The following is a 15,283-nucleotide window of genomic DNA, read 5'->3' on the forward strand; positions in this document are numbered from 1 at the left end:
TCATTAGAGCTCTGATTGATGAGCAGTAGCCGTAGTAGTAGCACTATAAATCGTCTGGAGTCGAGCACTCTGCAAACAGAATGGCTCGAGTGGAGGAGTCCCACTATCGCCGCTTGTTCCGTGAATTTTTGCGCCAGAGTTACATCAATGGCCTACATCCGTTCCTCTACCATTCACCCGTTCGATATGCCAAGTGAGTTAAAAAGGGGTTGTTTAAGTGGAAAGCCGTAATGTATCAATGTAATTTATATAGAGCTTATACAATAGACAAAAAAACAAGAGAGAACGCTATAGTCGGGTTGTTGTCCCGACTATCTAATACCCGTCACTCAGCTAAAGGGAGTGCGAACGCTGTGTCGGGTTGGTGTCCCGACTAATAATCGTAACTCAGCTAAAGGGAGTGCGAGGGAGATAGATATATCATTTTTGATTGCGCATAACTTTTTAATGAATGGTCCGATTTGAAAAATGTCTTCTACATTTCGATAGGTATAAATATACACAACAAAATTGCATTTATACTTCTCGGAAATCGTTAAAGATGTGGGCGCAGGACCCATTTTAAAATCGTTAGTGGGCGATTGTGGGCGTTAGAGGGGGCGTGGCGCTCTGCTAAAATAAACTTGCGCTGCGTAGGAAGCCAAAGAATATGTGTGGGAAATCTCAACCTTCTAGCTTTTGTTGTTTCTGAGATCTCAGCGTTCATACAGACGGACAGACAGACAGACGGACAGACGGACAGACGGACAGACGGACATGGCTAGATCGACTCGGCTAGTGACCCTGATCAAGAATATATATACTTTATGGGGTCGGAAACGCTTCCTTCTAGCTGTTACATACTTTTGCACGAATCTAGTATACCCTTTTACTCTACACTCAAAAAATTTTTTTTCCTAAATTTTAGAAAATCGCCATAAAATGAAATTTTTTCTTAATTTTAGAAAATTTTCTGAATTTTAGAAATTGTTTTCTTGAATCTAGGAAAAAAGACCATAAAAACAGAATTTTATGAAAAACCTTTCTAAAATTTAGAAAAATGTTTTTTTTTCTTAAATCAATGGTGTTTTTTTCTAGTTTGCTCTCCAAAAGTTTTCGTAAATTAATGGCGATTTCGCCATTAACTTTATTGCGTTGTTGTTTTGGAAATTCAGTCTCTCGCGAGAGAGTTGCTTGCGTTGCGCTGCATTTTGAACCCTTGTGCTCAGTTTTGGATGAGCATTCAAAGTAATAAGTTTGTGTTGAGCCTATTTAAGAAAGTTAAAGTGCGATCCCTCTAAGAGGCAATTAATAGGTAAGCAATTTAAATAAATTTAAATATAAATTTGGTAAGTGTGTGAAAATTTATGGTAAGCAAAGGGCATACTATTGCAGGCCGCAAATACCATCCTTCTCTAATATTAATTTTTATTTTCGATTGCAGGAATAATTTCAATTTCAGGTATTGTTGATAATTTGGCAGTAAGTAAGTAAATTTTAATAATAGGTAAATTAAATACCTACTTAATATTAATATTAATAACTTTTTATCTATTTTGTTTTCTTTTCTCTTTTTTGTTTAGGAAATATTTATAATGTAATTTTATCTTTTTTTGTTTTCTTTTCTCTTTTTTCTTTAGGAAATATTTATTATCTTATTTTTATTTTTTTGTTTTGTTTTCCTTTTTTGTTTAGGAAATATTAATAATTTTCTTTTCATCTTTTTTATTTTCTTTTCTCTTTCTTGTTTAGGAAATAAAAGAGTAAAATAAATATGTAAACATTTTATTAACATAAAGAAAATTTTCTGAAAATAAAAAAAGTCCTTTCTTATTTTAAGAAAAACAAGAAAGGAAGCTAGCTTCGGCCAGCCGAAGCTTATATACCCTTGCAGATCATTCCTATTAATTAACAAATCGCCAAAAGTTTAAATTTTGATCAAATTAAAATTGAAATTCAGAAATATTTAAAAAGAGTTATATCCTAGAGTAGAAGATAATACAATAAAAACCAAAGAAGCTAGAATTTATTTCCTATTACTTTTCCATTAATTTTCCGATCGTTCCTATGGCAGCTATATGATATAGTAGTCCGATTTTTAAAATAATTAATTCGAAATTCAGAAATATTTAAATAATAACATCCCCAAAAGTAGAAGGTAATATTTCAAAAAACACCGAAGCTAGAATTTTTTAAGTTTTTTTCTTCCGATCCTTCCTATGGGAGCTATAAGATATAGTTGTCCGATCCGGTCGGCTCCGACATATATACTACCTGCAATAGAAAGAAGACTTTTGCGAAAGTTTCGTCCCGATAGCTCAAAAACTGAGAGACTAGTTTGCGTAGAAACAGACAGACGGACAGACGGACAGACGGACGGACAGACGGACATGGCTAGATCGACTCGTCTTGTGATGCTGATCAAGAATATATATACTTTATGGGGTCAGAAACGTCTCCTTCACTGCGTTGCAAACTTCTGACTGAAATCATAATACCCTCTGCAAGGGTATAAAAATTCTATTTTCAAGAAAAGTACTTTCTGGATTTAAGGAAATTTTCGCAATTTTTATGGCAATTTTTCTTGATTTTAGAAAAGTATTTCTGCTTTTCAGAAATTTTTTTCTAAATTTTAGAAAATTCCTTTCTAAAAAATACGGTAAATCGCCATCGACTGAAATTCATGGCGAATTTCTTGATTTAATGGCGATTTCGGGCTGTTTTTTTTTTGAGTGTACGAGTAACGGGTATAAAAATATTGTATTAACGTGTTAATATTGTATTAACATTAAGTACAATAAATTATAAACAAAGGGCATAGGGGAACAAGCCTGGGAAAACTGCCCCAGGCGATATTGCAAAATTTTAGATGAGGATTGGTAGATAGGAACCTAATGGATAAGAATTCCAATTTTCAAATATTTTGATCCGCTGGTTTACGAGTAATCTGCCGCAACTAAAGAACATATCACTTGATGTATCTTCCCTTCGGTGGTTCTTGAGAAAACTTTTTTGATGCCAATAATTTTTGTGTTAACCTTCAAGAATGTCAGCCATTCTTTGGATTTTTACCATTCTTATAAGCTAACAAAAATCGCGATTCAAATTTTCAAAAAATTGGTTCAAGACTTTCCAAGTCTGACAACACCGCCAATTTTTTACAGTTTGTGTGTCCTATAACCATCTACTTCATATAAAATATTCATAATTTTTCGAGTGGTGCAACAGTGTTAAACAAACAAAAAACTGAAGAATTTATTTCTGAGAGGGTAGGAATAGAGTCAATAAAATATATTTGGCTTGTAAATAGTTAGTTCTATGACCAGAATTATTATCAAAGAGTAAAGTTTTTAATATTATGGGTGAAAAGTGGTCCGAATTATAAAATGTTTGGCATGTATTTGCTTGTAATTGATTTAATAGGGACCCAGTCCCAGTCTAGTCCCCACAGCTTCGAATTTCATATCCTCCCTGGACAGAGATTTCATAAGAAATCTCTTGAGCATGGATGACCAACAAATACTTTAATTATGTGATTCTAAAGAAATCGCGGTCCAAAGAGGATTACTTAATATGCGATTCTTTCGGCACCACCGTTATTTTAAAAAGCAAGATAGTAATTTGAAAGCTTTAATATGCGGAGCATGATAACAAATTGTTAACAAATTCGCGCAATAAGTATGAAGTCCTCTTGGCATTGTAATAAATAGTAATGTCATAAATGTGTGTGGAATATGATATGAATTTTGTTCTAATATCACCCCCCACAATAAAATCCTAGATACGACACTGAGTATTCTACTCAGGTGAAAAATGAAAAGAATTTTGGTATTCAAAAAGTATGCAACAAAAAAATTATTCTGATTTCACCCCCACAACAAAATTCTAGATCCGCCACTGAATCACAGTATTCTTGCAATTTACAACGGAGTGAAGTATCCGAATTAAAATATTACGAGGTTCCTCTTTTCTTTCTGTTACAAGATTTATCCCTATCCTAATATACCCTATTACCCTTCAAATTCCTAAGCACCTCCTATTTGCAGAGCTCTCTGGCTGGCTCTACTCACCGCCCTTGTGATCTACACCCACATAGTGATCGTCAACCTCACCCAGGAGTACCTGGTGCAGCCCACCGAGATCCACATGGCCCCCGACCTGGTCCACGTGGCCAACAGTCCCTTTCCGGCGGTGGGAGTCTGCACGGCCAACAAGATCAGTCAACGCCTGCTACGCAATTATGCCCTTAAACTGTGAGTACTTTATTGGGTAAGCCAAAGTCGCTTAGTCGAAGTAGCCCAGGTTCTTGACCTCGGCGGCCATGGCGACAATGGAGTCGAGCAGTTCCTCGCTGGCGGGAACGATCTGCTCGGCGGGGAGCTTGAAGCCGGTGAAGTAGGAGGTCGAGGAGGGACGCAGCTCGTAGCAGAAGGACATGCGCACATCCTGGGTGCCGTAGGCCCAATCCACACTAGCTCCAGCAGCCGGGTAAATAGCATCGTAGATATTTCCACCAGTATACTTGGTGCCATACCGCTTGTTCACCGCGGCAATGGAGGCGTCGTAGACCTTCTCGAAATCGGCCACATTGTCGGGCAGATCGGCGGTGTGTCCATAGGGATACAGCAGATACTGGGAGTAGGCGTGCAGGGAGATGTACAGGTGAATCTTGCCCTTCAGGCTCTTCAGATACTCCGACAGCGAAAGAGTTTCAATCTCGGAGAAGGCGGAGGGACCGGCGTAGGTGTCGGAGCAGGCATTGCTACTGGCCCCAACCTCGTTCCAGTGGAAGCCCCAGTTGCGGTTGGGATCGGCACCGAAGCAGCTGCCGTAGGGAGTGCGGGTCTTGCGCCACAGACGATCCGTGGTGTGGGTGTAGACGTAGCCATCGGGATTGGCATGGGGCAGGATGTACCAGGTGTAGTTCTCGGCCAGCTGCTTGATGGTCTCCACCTCGGAGGTCAGCAGCTGGTTGATGATGTAGGTGGCCGCGGCGGGGGCGATCCATTCGCGGGCATGGATACCGGCCTCCAGGAAGATGCCGGGCTTGTTGGCGCCTCCCCGGGTGATCTTCACTCCGAGAATGGAGCGTCCCTGGTAGCTCTTGCCGCCCTCGATGAGGGTAACCACTCCGGGATTCTGCTGAGCCAGGGTCTGCAGCCAGGAGTAGGTGTCGTCCAGTTCGTAGTACTCCGCCCAGTTGTAGGCCCTGGTGGCGCGTCCCTTGATGGCCACCTTCTCGTCGATCTCGTCCAGCGACTTTTGCACATCGCTCGACTTCAGTTCGTACTTGATCTCCGATTTGCCCATGATGTCCAGGAAATCGGGCACCTTGTGGGGAGCCACCACGATCTGGACATCGGCGCCCACCAGATGGACTCCGTCGAGGAAGAGGATCGAATCGCTGGATCCCTCCAGTTCCTTCAGCACCGCCAGCTGCTTGGCATCCGCCGAGGTGGCCTTGTACAGGCGGTAGTTGTCATAGCGAACCCGTTCGGCGCTCACGGAGGCCACGATGGCCAGAAGGGCGAAGAGGAGGCACTTGGTCAGCGACATGGTTGTCGTTGCTTTGAGCCACCAGCCGGTGGAGCACCTCCTTTTATAGGCCCGCGATAAGAGTGGCCACAATCCGAATCTAATTTACGGTACGCCACTGCCTTTGACAATCGCTCGGGCAGTAAATATCGGAGTAATCTATGCAATCGCTGTGGAACTCCATTATCGCCGTCTCAACGGCTGCGACTGGTAAATCATTATAATTCTCGCCCTGCTCCTCGGCCCATGACGTCTTGAGCTCTTCAGGAAACTGCCATTTCATCAGACAGTTAATCCCTTGGCCTTGTCATTAAAAGTGAAGAGTTTCTGTCTTTTAGTTATTCCAACTATTCGAATGAAGTGGTCAGAATTTGTTCCTTTAAAAAAAGGGTGTATCTCACGGTAGCTTTGGAAAATTCCCAGTTCAGAAGAATTACTCATATTAGTTTTCTTTAAATACACTTAATTCCATTAACCTATTACCAATAGACCACCTAATTCATTACCTTTCAGTCTCAACACTCAATAGTCTTTCTCTTATATCAATCACCATTTCCAACTGTAAAATTGAGAAAAGATTTGAACTATTTGAAAGAAGTGGTCGGAATTGTTCCCCTTTCAAGAAAAGGGTAAATCCCACGGTAGCTTATCTTACTAATCAAGTTTGGTAAATTCCCAGTTAGTTTTCTTTAACTACACAGTATTCTATTAACCTATTACCAATACCTCGCCTAATTTTTGAGTTCCAACGCTCAATAGTCTTTCTCTTATATCATTCACCATTTCAGACTGCAAAAAATGATTAAACTAAATCAAATGGTTTATTTTTCTATTGAATATTGACTAAGCGAATTTGTAGCTTTCATCTTATCAGACCGTCTAAGTTATCTTTGATAATCAAGCAAGGTTATGTTTAGTTTTTGTCACAAACAATAGATCTCTTTCCTTCGTATCTTATCAAAAATGCTTTGTTTGAGTTTCTAGGAAATCTCTCTCTTTTTATTCGATTTTGTAACCCTCGATTTGAGCAGCAGCTTTAATCATTTCCACCAACGAGTCTGTGGTCTCCTGACCCGTGGGTATTATTTGGGCGGCAGGAAGTCTAAAGCCGGTCCAGAAACTGTACCCCGAAGGACGAAGCTCGTAGCAGAAGGAGTACTTCACATTGAGCGCCCCGTAAACCCAATCCATACTGGACCCAGCTGCCGGATAGATGGCATCGTAGACATTTCCGCCCGTATACCGGGTTCCGTAACGCCGTTTCATGGCACCCACGGCTGCGTTGAAGATCTGTTCCAGCTGCTTGTGATTTTCTGGCAGTGTAGATGTGTGTCCATAGGGATATAGCAACAACTGAGAGAAGGAGTGAAGCGAGAGGTACATGAACATGGGTTCCGGCAGGGATCTAAGGTACTGGGATAGGGACTCCACCTCGGGCTCGGAAAAGGCCTTGGGTCCGGCATAGGACTCCGAACACGGATCAGAACTAGCTCCCACCTCGCGCCAGTGGAAGTCCCAATTGCGATTTGGATCAGTTCCAACACAGTTCTTATCCTGCGGACTTCGTGTCTTGCGCCACATGCGATTCTATTTGAGGATAATACGGTTTAGTTTTGGATATAATTCTAATATTAATATTTACAAAATCCTTAAATACCTAATGGAATATCAAAAGACTTCAAAACTATAAAACCTAAACACAAAAAATAAACATGTTCCCGTAACATCGATATGGCCATGAAAATTTCAGGTCATGCGAAATAGAAAATTATACTAAGTTTTAGGTGCCGTTTTCATGTAAAAACAATTATTAAAAAAAATGAAAACGTTTAAAAAATGCAAAGTAAAATGAAATTTGTGTGAAGCGTTTTCCTTTATGTTTCACCCCTTATTTTGCACCTAAAATGAATTAAATGATCTTAAATAATGTAAAATCGATTTTCGTTTCATATCGATTTTTTTTGGGTGTATAAATAATGCACCTGTAAATTCATTATCTTTCCCTTAACCGGATTACAAACTTACCGTTTTGTGGGTGTAGACATATCCGTCTGGGTTCGCATGGGGCAGTATGTACCACACGTAGGATCTGGCGAGGCTCATGATCTGCGGTTGCTGGGAGGTGAGCAGTTCGTGGGCGAAGTACGTGGCAGTGGCAGGACCGATCCACTCCCTAGCGTGCATTCCTGCCTCCAAGAAGATGGCCTGCTTCTCGGCTCTGCCATTTTTGTGATTGATCTTCAGGCCCAACAACTCACGTCCCTCGTAACTCTGACCTGCCACAAAGACACTGACGATATCCGGGTACTTGGCCACCAGATTCTGCATCCAACGATGCGTGTCATTCAGTTCGTGGTACTCCGTCCATGAGTAGTCATCACTTCGGCGATTTGCGTCCGCAATGGGCTCTATGTCCAGGGATAAACTGGCCTGGGCATTTGCATCGATGAGTTCCGGAGAGAGATTCAAGTCCTTGAGAAGTTTTAGAAAGGTTTCATCGTAGCTGGGTGAAACGAGGAAATCAGTGGGCCCTAGATGAAGACTGTTTAAAACCAGAGCATCCTGGTTGTTGGCCTCCAAAGTTTGAAGTCCCTTCAGTTGAGACGCCTTCGTTGGGCTCACTCTATAAACCCTGTAGTTATCAAACCTCAACCGTTCAGCCAAGCAAGAAGTAAGAATATAAGCCGACAGTAACACCAGTAGAAGCTTCATATTGGCACTAGTCCAGGGTTAGTCTTGTTGGGGCCTTTTATACCCCAACCCGGGTGCAGTGAGGCATACTAATTTCCGATTGTAAAACTCAACGCCCCCAATAGATTCCATCACCAGGGCAACTCCTCCCTGCAGGCGGTGGCCCTAGATGTGGACGATATGGCCGATCGCCTGCTGGTGCTGGCTCAGTTCTACCTGAGCCCCCGCGAAACTTTGGATCGTTGGAATGCCACGGAGCTGGATCGACTGCACCGGCTGCTCTTCAGTTACTACAACGATAATGGTTACTCGGTGCGGGATATTCTGAGGCATTTGTCGCCCGATTGCGGGGAACTGGTGATCAGGGGCATTGTCTTCGGGGCACCCGTCAACACCAGTCAAATGTTCCTCCAGCGACCAACCTCCTCGAATGTGTGCTGCATATTTAACTATCGACGGGCCAGCTATTCCCGATTTGCGTAAGTATATACCAAGTATCGAAGTATAGCTAATCTTTAAACTTTCTTAGCACCAAACGTGCAGAGGATGATGCCGAGATGAGAGCTGTTCCTCGGGTTGTTTTTGAATCAAATTCCATTTTAAACAGCGTTCAGTTTGTTCTACAGGATACTCCAAAGGAAGATTTCACAAACACCTTTCGCAGCAATAACGCTTTTCAGGTGAGCAGGGATAAATCGAATAATTTCCCTGCAGGAAAAATGCGAACTAGTCTGAAAAACAACTAGTTGTACAACTAATATAAAGCAACCGGAATTTGTCTGAATGCGTTTGGACTACACAGGGTCTAGAAAATTTGTGCTAGTCGAAAAAATGATTAATACAAAACTAGTAAAAAATAAACTTGTCTCGGACTGGTATTTTTCTGACAAAAAAAACCTTAAAAATATTTAACTGGTAGAACAAAAACATGTTAGGGTCTAGTTAAAAAGCAACTGGAATTTAACTAGTTGCGAATGAAACACATATGATCCAAAAATATAGCCTAGAGTGTAAATGTCTTGGGAAATTTAGCACTAAACAAATCAAACACTCGAGGTCCTCGGTTCAATCCCCAGTCTGTGCACTTTTTTTTTTCTTTTTTGTTTGCTAGGTGATGCTTTAGTTTTATTTTAAACTTTGTTTAATCTGTCCAAGGCAATATATATGTAAAAAATCACTGTTTTTGAATTATGTCACACTAAAATTCATAAACCTTGTTGGGGCATTACAAAATGTGATGCGTGTATGGCTCAATCAGTTAGTGTGTCTACAAATCCAAAGGTCCCGGGTTCAAGTCCTAGAGAGGGCGACTTGCTGCCTCAAAAAAAGTAAGTTTGTTTTAATTCCATTTAATTATCATTTACTGTATTTGATTATCAGAAATTCTCTAAGGACCGCGCCTGTTAATTGGATACTAAATTAAAAGAGCGTCAAGTTAGGCATCGTCACGTACTAGTGAAATCCAATCACTTGATGGTTTAGAGATTCATTTTTAGTTTTTTTGTGAAAATATTTTTTTTAGTGTAGTTTAACAGCTGTAACTATAAATTGGTTAACAGTCACTGGTGCAAAACTAGTAGCAAATGGACTAGTTGTTTCCGACGACAAGCATATGAAAAATGGACCACTTCGTTACAAGGAAATGGACATAACTTGAACTAGTTAACCTTCTTGACGCAACTAGTATTTTAATAGTCCAAAACTGATTCCGTTTCCTGCAGGGTTCTAAAAGTATTTTTATATAGGGATTGTCAGTTGTGATTGCTTATCTCACTGCAATGTAGCCTAATTAAACATTTTTATCTTGCGTGCTTAATATTAAACACGCATAAAATTATTCGCCCTGAATTGTAGAAATTGGCTTCACTGGCGATTTGTTTCTTAAAATAAAAAAAATGTTCTACTGGTAAAGAAATCCAAATTACAAATTCAAATTAATCAAAATTTATTAAATATATGCATTTTTATCTGAAATATAGAAAAAATCGCCAGTAAAGCCAATTTTTAAAATTCAAGGCGAATAATTTTTGAGTGTGGTAATATTATATGATTATTGGCTTTTTATTCTTTATCGCAAGCTTACTATTTTCCCCCAAGAGGACTATGCCACCATTCAGTCAACGACTTTGGGAGAAGTGCTCGTGGATCATAACACCATAGTGGAAATTCCCATTCAGCCTATGTTTTTTAGCTCCAGCGAAGAGATTCGCGGAGTTCCGCTGGAAAAACGACGCTGCTACTATCCCGAAGAAGGCAGTCGGTTGCTGAATCAGTAGGTAGCCATGCTATCCCAAGTCATTTATTGAATCCTTTGAGAATCCCTCCCTACAGATCGTACTACTCCCTGGACGAGTGCCTCCTGGTATGCCGCATCAAGAGCATGATCGATCACTGTGGTTGTGTTTCCCCACCCATGGTGGGCAGTTCCATTGATCTCGAATACTGCATGCTACCAGATCTTCCCTGTTTGATGAGGTGGAAGAGCATTTGGTATGGTTACAGTGAGTTCGCCTACCTTGAGAATAAGGAGGAGCTGATGGCCCAACGACAATGCGAGCACCGCCTGCCCACCTGTAATGGAGTTAGCCTGAGCATTACCACCAATGTGGCTCCCTTGCGACGCACTTTAAATAGCACTGGGTATTTCAACGGCTAACTGTAGGTAATTTGTACTGTTCTCTGGGATAAATAACTTAAGAAAATTACTATTATTTCAGCAAGGGATTGACTAACGAGCGACCATTGGCTATTATTAAGTTGTTCTTTAAACTGCGTTTTGCCCAAGCCACCAAGTCTCAGTTGGTAAGCACTTGGGTTGTGCTTTTGAGTAAGTCTTTTTATAAATTAAAAAAAAATATAAATATATAACTTCCAATTAACAGATCGTTTTGGAGGCATCCTCTCGCTGATGTACGGCTTCAGCATAGTCAGTTACATAGAAATCCTGTACTATCTCACGGGAAAAGGGTTTGTCTACATTTACAGATCACTTTCAGATAAAAAGCTCAAGAGACCCAACTATTCGCACTCACTTTACTGGCACGAGCTAATGGCCAAGGGCCTAAAATAATCGCACTTCTCATTTAGTCTGAGCATAATACACTGTATATATAATTCGGTCCGTGTATGCTCACAAATAATCAACAATAAAATGAACTTATATCAAAAACCGTATATAATGCAAGCCATACAGCGCCGAATAGCGATCCAAATCTAATAATCGTCGCCACGGGAAACCACCTCTTTGCAGGTGGGTCGCAGCATGATGGTGTGCTCGTACTGAGCCGTATAGCAGCCCTTGATATCACACAGCGGCGGATAGGCCTCCACAATGCCCTTGTCGCACAGATCCTTGAGGGCCATCTGGTATTTGGTGGCACCGGCGCGGTCCAGCCAGCGCTTGCAGAAGGCCAAAGTGCCGAAGTTTTTGTTAATGGTGCCCAGAAGCTGCTTGGATGACTGCAGGCGCAGCGGCACAAATGGCAGCTCAAAGTTCTTCATGTAGTGAGAGCAATCCATGTCGTCATGAACCAAGCCGCGACCCGTGGAGCCGAACGTCTCGATGGCGTAGAACTCATCTTCCTCCATGCGAGTGGACTCGCCGCCCTTGACGATTGGCACCGTTTTTCCAGCATGAATGCCTGAGAATTAAAAAGGGAAAGATTAACAGAATGATCTTAAGCTTACACACTAAATTACAGCACAAATTATTGTTAATAAAGAATAGAATATTCAGAGCCCTGCGCGAATCATTCAACTCTTTTAACTCATTTCGAATTGAATGAATGAATGAATAATTTTTATGAATTTTTTGAATTAGCCAGTTCTTTTTTTGCCTTTTTTTGAGAACAAAAAGTGGAACATTTTTAAAAAATCAATGTTAACTGCATAGTAAATAAAATGTAGGCAGATTTAATCACAAAATTATGGCCCTTTCTTCTTGAATAATTTATATGAATTCATTGAATTTGCCAGATTTTTTTGTTGCTTTCTTTTAAGAACAAAAAGTGCAACATTTTTAACAAATCAATGTTAACTGCTTAGTAAGTAAAATTCAGGCAGATTTAATCACAAAATTATGGCCCTTTCTTCTTCAAAAGATTTTGTCGTTTGAATTCATGCCATTCATTCAATTCTATTAAACTCAAAATTCAAATTCATTCAATTCTTAAACTCAAAACTCTAACTATTTCATTTATATAAAACAAAAAAACAACCCATTGAACCCATTCCTGCAGGGTTCAAATCCCCAGTTAATAGCTTACGGTACGGGCTGATGGAGTGTCCGTTCAAGTTGCGAATGGCCTTGATGGGATATGTCTTGCCGTCCAGCTCGATCTCGTACGACTCCATGACCTCCTGGATGGCCGCCCCAATGTCGCATAGACGCACATCGATGCCCGCCTCCTTGATGCCCGTGTTGGTGGCCTCCTTGACGGCCTGCAGCAGCTTGTCGTACTTGTTGTTGAAGGTCAGCGTGAAGGCGCAGTCAATGATCCGCCCCTTGATGTGGGTGCCAAAGTCAATCTTGCAGACATCGTCGTACTGCAGCACCGTGGTGTCGCCGGCATTGGGCGTGTAGTGGGCGGCACAGTGGTTCAGGGAGCAGCCGGTGGGGAAGGCCAGTCCCGCCTCCAGGCCATTTTCGCCGATCAGCCGGCGAGCGGTGTTCTCCAGCTCCTCGCAGATCTGGATCATGGTCATGCCGGGCTTAATGTAGCGCTGCATGTACTGGCGCGTCTGCCGATGGGCCTCCGCAGCCTGGCGCAGCTCCTGGTAGATATCGGTGTTCATGCGATCCAGGGCGCGCTTCTCCTCCGACGTGAAACGATCCCTGGCCGTGCGGTCGTCCGCCAGATCCTTGGGCGTCGGGTGCTCCACGATCTCGCCCTCGGGGAAGTTGCCATCGGGATAGAGTTTGGCAATGGGAATGGTCGGCGGATCGGTCTGACCGCTCTTCTTGCCCTTGCCCTTCTTCTTCGCCGGCTGAGCGGCCGGTGCAGCCGGCTTGGCATCTCCGTTTGTGGTCAGCTCCTCGTCGCCGCCTTCTCCGTTGGCCTTTTTGGCTGCCGCCTCTGTGGGTGGGTTGTTGAGTGGGTTGTTAAGTGGGTGGTTAGCCGTGCAATTGCAATTGCAAATCACACCGCAGTGCATTGCTCGCATGAGGTCACTCACCTTGGCGAAGCTTCTTGTTGTTCGGCTTGGGCTTCTTCTGTTTCTTGGCCTCCTCGCCAATCTCGGGCGTGGCCGCCTCCACATTCAGTGCCTCCTCGGTTGCGGACATTGCGGAGTGTGTTGGTTGCTGGCTAAGCGATTAAATAAACGAAAATCTAGCGCGCACTCTTGCCTGGCGATGGCGATGCGGAGAAAAGAACAAAAACACGAGGTTGGCCAGCGACAGTGGTGGACTATCGCAACTATCGCTTGAATATGTGTTTCTTGGAGACCGCGCTGTATGATTTTTTTAATTGCCTATGGATTGCTTATTAATATATCCGCTTGGCTGATAATAAATAATAATTTGACATTTATGTACCTTGTTAATATGGGTTTATTATTAAGAGTTAAATCTGCGAAACATTTTCTAGCTTGCTCTGGTTTTGAATTTAAAAAAGTTATGAAGATCAATATTGCAAAACAATTAAATATTTTGTTTTTACATGCTCAAATGTTTATAGTTGTTTATTAAAAAGTAAAATCCACCTTAGAAAATATTGTTAAAATATTTTGTGAGTACTTTTCAATTCATTATATGATTGATTTTCAAAGTATATTGATACGTTGGAATTTATTTATTTAAAATTTACTGTTAAACATTACTAAAGCACTTTATAATACTGTAGAACTTTAAGTTTTTAAAGCGATATTTTAGCAAGACAGTTATCCGATATTTGGTGTCATCTTCATCCAATCTGGTTCGTGCCGGATCCAGTGTTGTAAAACGCGAACAAAGTGCAACTGCAGCCCTGGTTGATTTTGTTTATTGTCGCTGCCATCCAAAATCCCTCTAAAATGGATGAAATCCTGTTTCCCACGCAGCAGAAGAGCAGCTCCCTGAGCGACAGCGACGATGTCGACCTGAAGTTCTTCCAAACGGGCATTGGCGAGCGGAAGGACAGCGAAACCTCGGATCCGGGGAACGATGCGGATCGCGATGGCAAAGACGTGGATGGGGACAACAAAAACACGGACGGAGACGGCGACTCCGGCGAACCGGCGCACAAGAAGCTCAAGACGAAGAAGGAACTGGAGGAGGAGGAGCGGGAGCGAATGCAGTGAGTTTGGCTAATAGGTTTCTCCTTTGCAAATCCTCTTAAATATACCCCTATTCCCCTCCAGAGTTCTCGTTTCCAACTTCACGGAGGAGCAGCTCGATCGCTACGAGATGTATCGCCGCTCGGCCTTCCCCAAGGCGGCCGTCAAGCGTCTGATGCAGACCATCACCGGCTGTTCCGTGTCCCAGAACGTCGTGATCGCCATGTCCGGCATCGCCAAGGTTTTCGTGGGCGAGGTGGTGGAGGAGGCCCTCGACGTGATGGAGGCCCAAGGGGAGTCCGGTGCCCTGCAACCCAAGTTCATACGCGAGGCTGTGCGCCGGCTGAGGACCAAGGACCGAATGCCCATCGGCCGCTATCAGCAGCCCTATTTCCGACTGAACTAGCGAGTCATGAATTCTATGTAGTTTGTAAGACTTTTAGTCAATATACATACCTTAACTTTGATTTGGGTGGTCCACAGTTACATATAATTTTTAGATAATCACCATTCATCGCTAAGCAATTATAGATTTCTAACCAATAGGGATTCTATGAGCCTTTTTTCCTAAACTTTGATTATTAAAAACTTTCCATCGTCATTAGACCTCGGATTTTGCTTATTTTTATACCCTTGCAGAGGGTATTATAATTTTGGTCAGAAGTTTGTAACGCAGTGAAGGAGACGTTTCCGACCCCATAAAGTATATATATTCTTGATCAGGATCAATAGGGGAGTCGATATAGCCATGTCCGTCTGTCCGTCTGTCCGTCTGTATGTCTGTTTCAATACCGTTTGCGAGCTCAGTTTAAAAGCTAGCGCC

General features: G+C 42.2%; 5 protein-coding genes across 5 annotated transcripts; 2 read left to right on the forward strand and 3 right to left on the reverse strand.

Annotated features, from left to right (window-relative positions):
• Positions 1–80: 80 nt before the first annotated feature.
• On the forward strand, positions 81–11,275 carry ppk18 (pickpocket 18). The gene is given in 8 exon segments (XM_017158219.3): positions 81–193; positions 4,026–4,232; positions 8,331–8,684; positions 8,735–8,885; positions 10,284–10,477; positions 10,537–10,863; positions 10,923–11,032; positions 11,088–11,275. Coding segments are annotated over 8 exon segments (1,644 nt in total).
• Positions 4,218–5,544, reverse strand: LOC108068568 (zinc carboxypeptidase A 1). Its single transcript, XM_017158222.3, has one exon. The coding sequence runs from the start codon at positions 5,533–5,535 to the stop codon at positions 4,264–4,266; it is 1,272 nt and encodes a 423-aa protein (XP_017013711.3). The 5' UTR covers positions 5,536–5,544; the 3' UTR covers positions 4,218–4,263.
• LOC108068569 (zinc carboxypeptidase) lies at positions 6,452–8,232 on the reverse strand. The gene is made up of 2 exons (XM_017158223.3): positions 7,540–8,232; positions 6,452–7,101 (listed from the first exon to the last, which is right to left on the reverse strand). Exons 1-2 carry the CDS (start codon positions 8,224–8,226, stop codon positions 6,514–6,516), a joined length of 1,275 nt encoding a protein of 424 aa, XP_017013712.3. The 5' UTR covers positions 8,227–8,232; the 3' UTR covers positions 6,452–6,513.
• A 12-nt stretch (positions 11,276–11,287) lies between the features above and the next one.
• und (methionyl aminopeptidase und) lies at positions 11,288–13,632 on the reverse strand. Its single transcript, XM_017158220.3, has 3 exons — positions 13,381–13,632; positions 12,471–13,280; positions 11,288–11,846 (listed from the first exon to the last, which is right to left on the reverse strand). Exons 1-3 carry the CDS (start codon positions 13,487–13,489, stop codon positions 11,419–11,421), a joined length of 1,347 nt encoding a protein of 448 aa, XP_017013709.3. The 5' UTR covers positions 13,490–13,632; the 3' UTR covers positions 11,288–11,418.
• A 506-nt stretch (positions 13,633–14,138) lies between these two features.
• Taf11 (TATA-box binding protein associated factor 11) lies at positions 14,139–15,066 on the forward strand. The gene is made up of 2 exons (XM_017158180.3): positions 14,139–14,480; positions 14,545–15,066. The coding sequence occupies exons 1-2, from the start codon at positions 14,218–14,220 to the stop codon at positions 14,864–14,866; spliced, it is 585 nt and encodes a 194-aa protein (XP_017013669.1). The 5' UTR covers positions 14,139–14,217; the 3' UTR covers positions 14,867–15,066.
• The last annotated feature ends 217 nt before the right edge of the window (positions 15,067–15,283 follow it).

Source organism: Drosophila takahashii, chromosome 2L (genome assembly GCF_030179915.1).
Source record: "Drosophila takahashii strain IR98-3 E-12201 chromosome 2L, DtakHiC1v2, whole genome shotgun sequence".
NCBI lineage: Eukaryota > Metazoa > Arthropoda > Insecta > Diptera > Drosophilidae > Drosophila > Drosophila takahashii.

Coding starts and splice junctions, on each gene's coding strand:
- LOC108068569 (XM_017158223.3), bottom strand. CDS start 8,226: ATGAAGCTTCTACTGGTGTTACTGTCGGCTTATATTCTTACTTCTTGC. Junction 7,102..7,539: donor ATGTCTACACCCACAAAACG/GTAAGTTTGTAA, acceptor ATCCTCAAATAG/AATCGCATGTGGCGCAAGAC.
- Taf11 (XM_017158180.3), top strand. CDS start 14,218: ATGGATGAAATCCTGTTTCCCACGCAGCAGAAGAGCAGCTCCCTGAGC. Junction 14,481..14,544: donor GAGGAGCGGGAGCGAATGCA/GTGAGTTTGGCT, acceptor ATTCCCCTCCAG/AGTTCTCGTTTCCAACTTCA.
- und (XM_017158220.3), bottom strand. CDS start 13,489: ATGTCCGCAACCGAGGAGGCACTGAATGTGGAGGCGGCCACGCCCGAG. Junction 13,281..13,380: donor CAACAAGAAGCTTCGCCAAG/GTGAGTGACCTC, acceptor ACCCACCCACAG/AGGCGGCAGCCAAAAAGGCC. Junction 11,847..12,470: donor ACACTCCATCAGCCCGTACC/GTAAGCTATTAA, acceptor TTTAATTCTCAG/GCATTCATGCTGGAAAAACG.
- LOC108068568 (XM_017158222.3), bottom strand. CDS start 5,535: ATGTCGCTGACCAAGTGCCTCCTCTTCGCCCTTCTGGCCATCGTGGCC.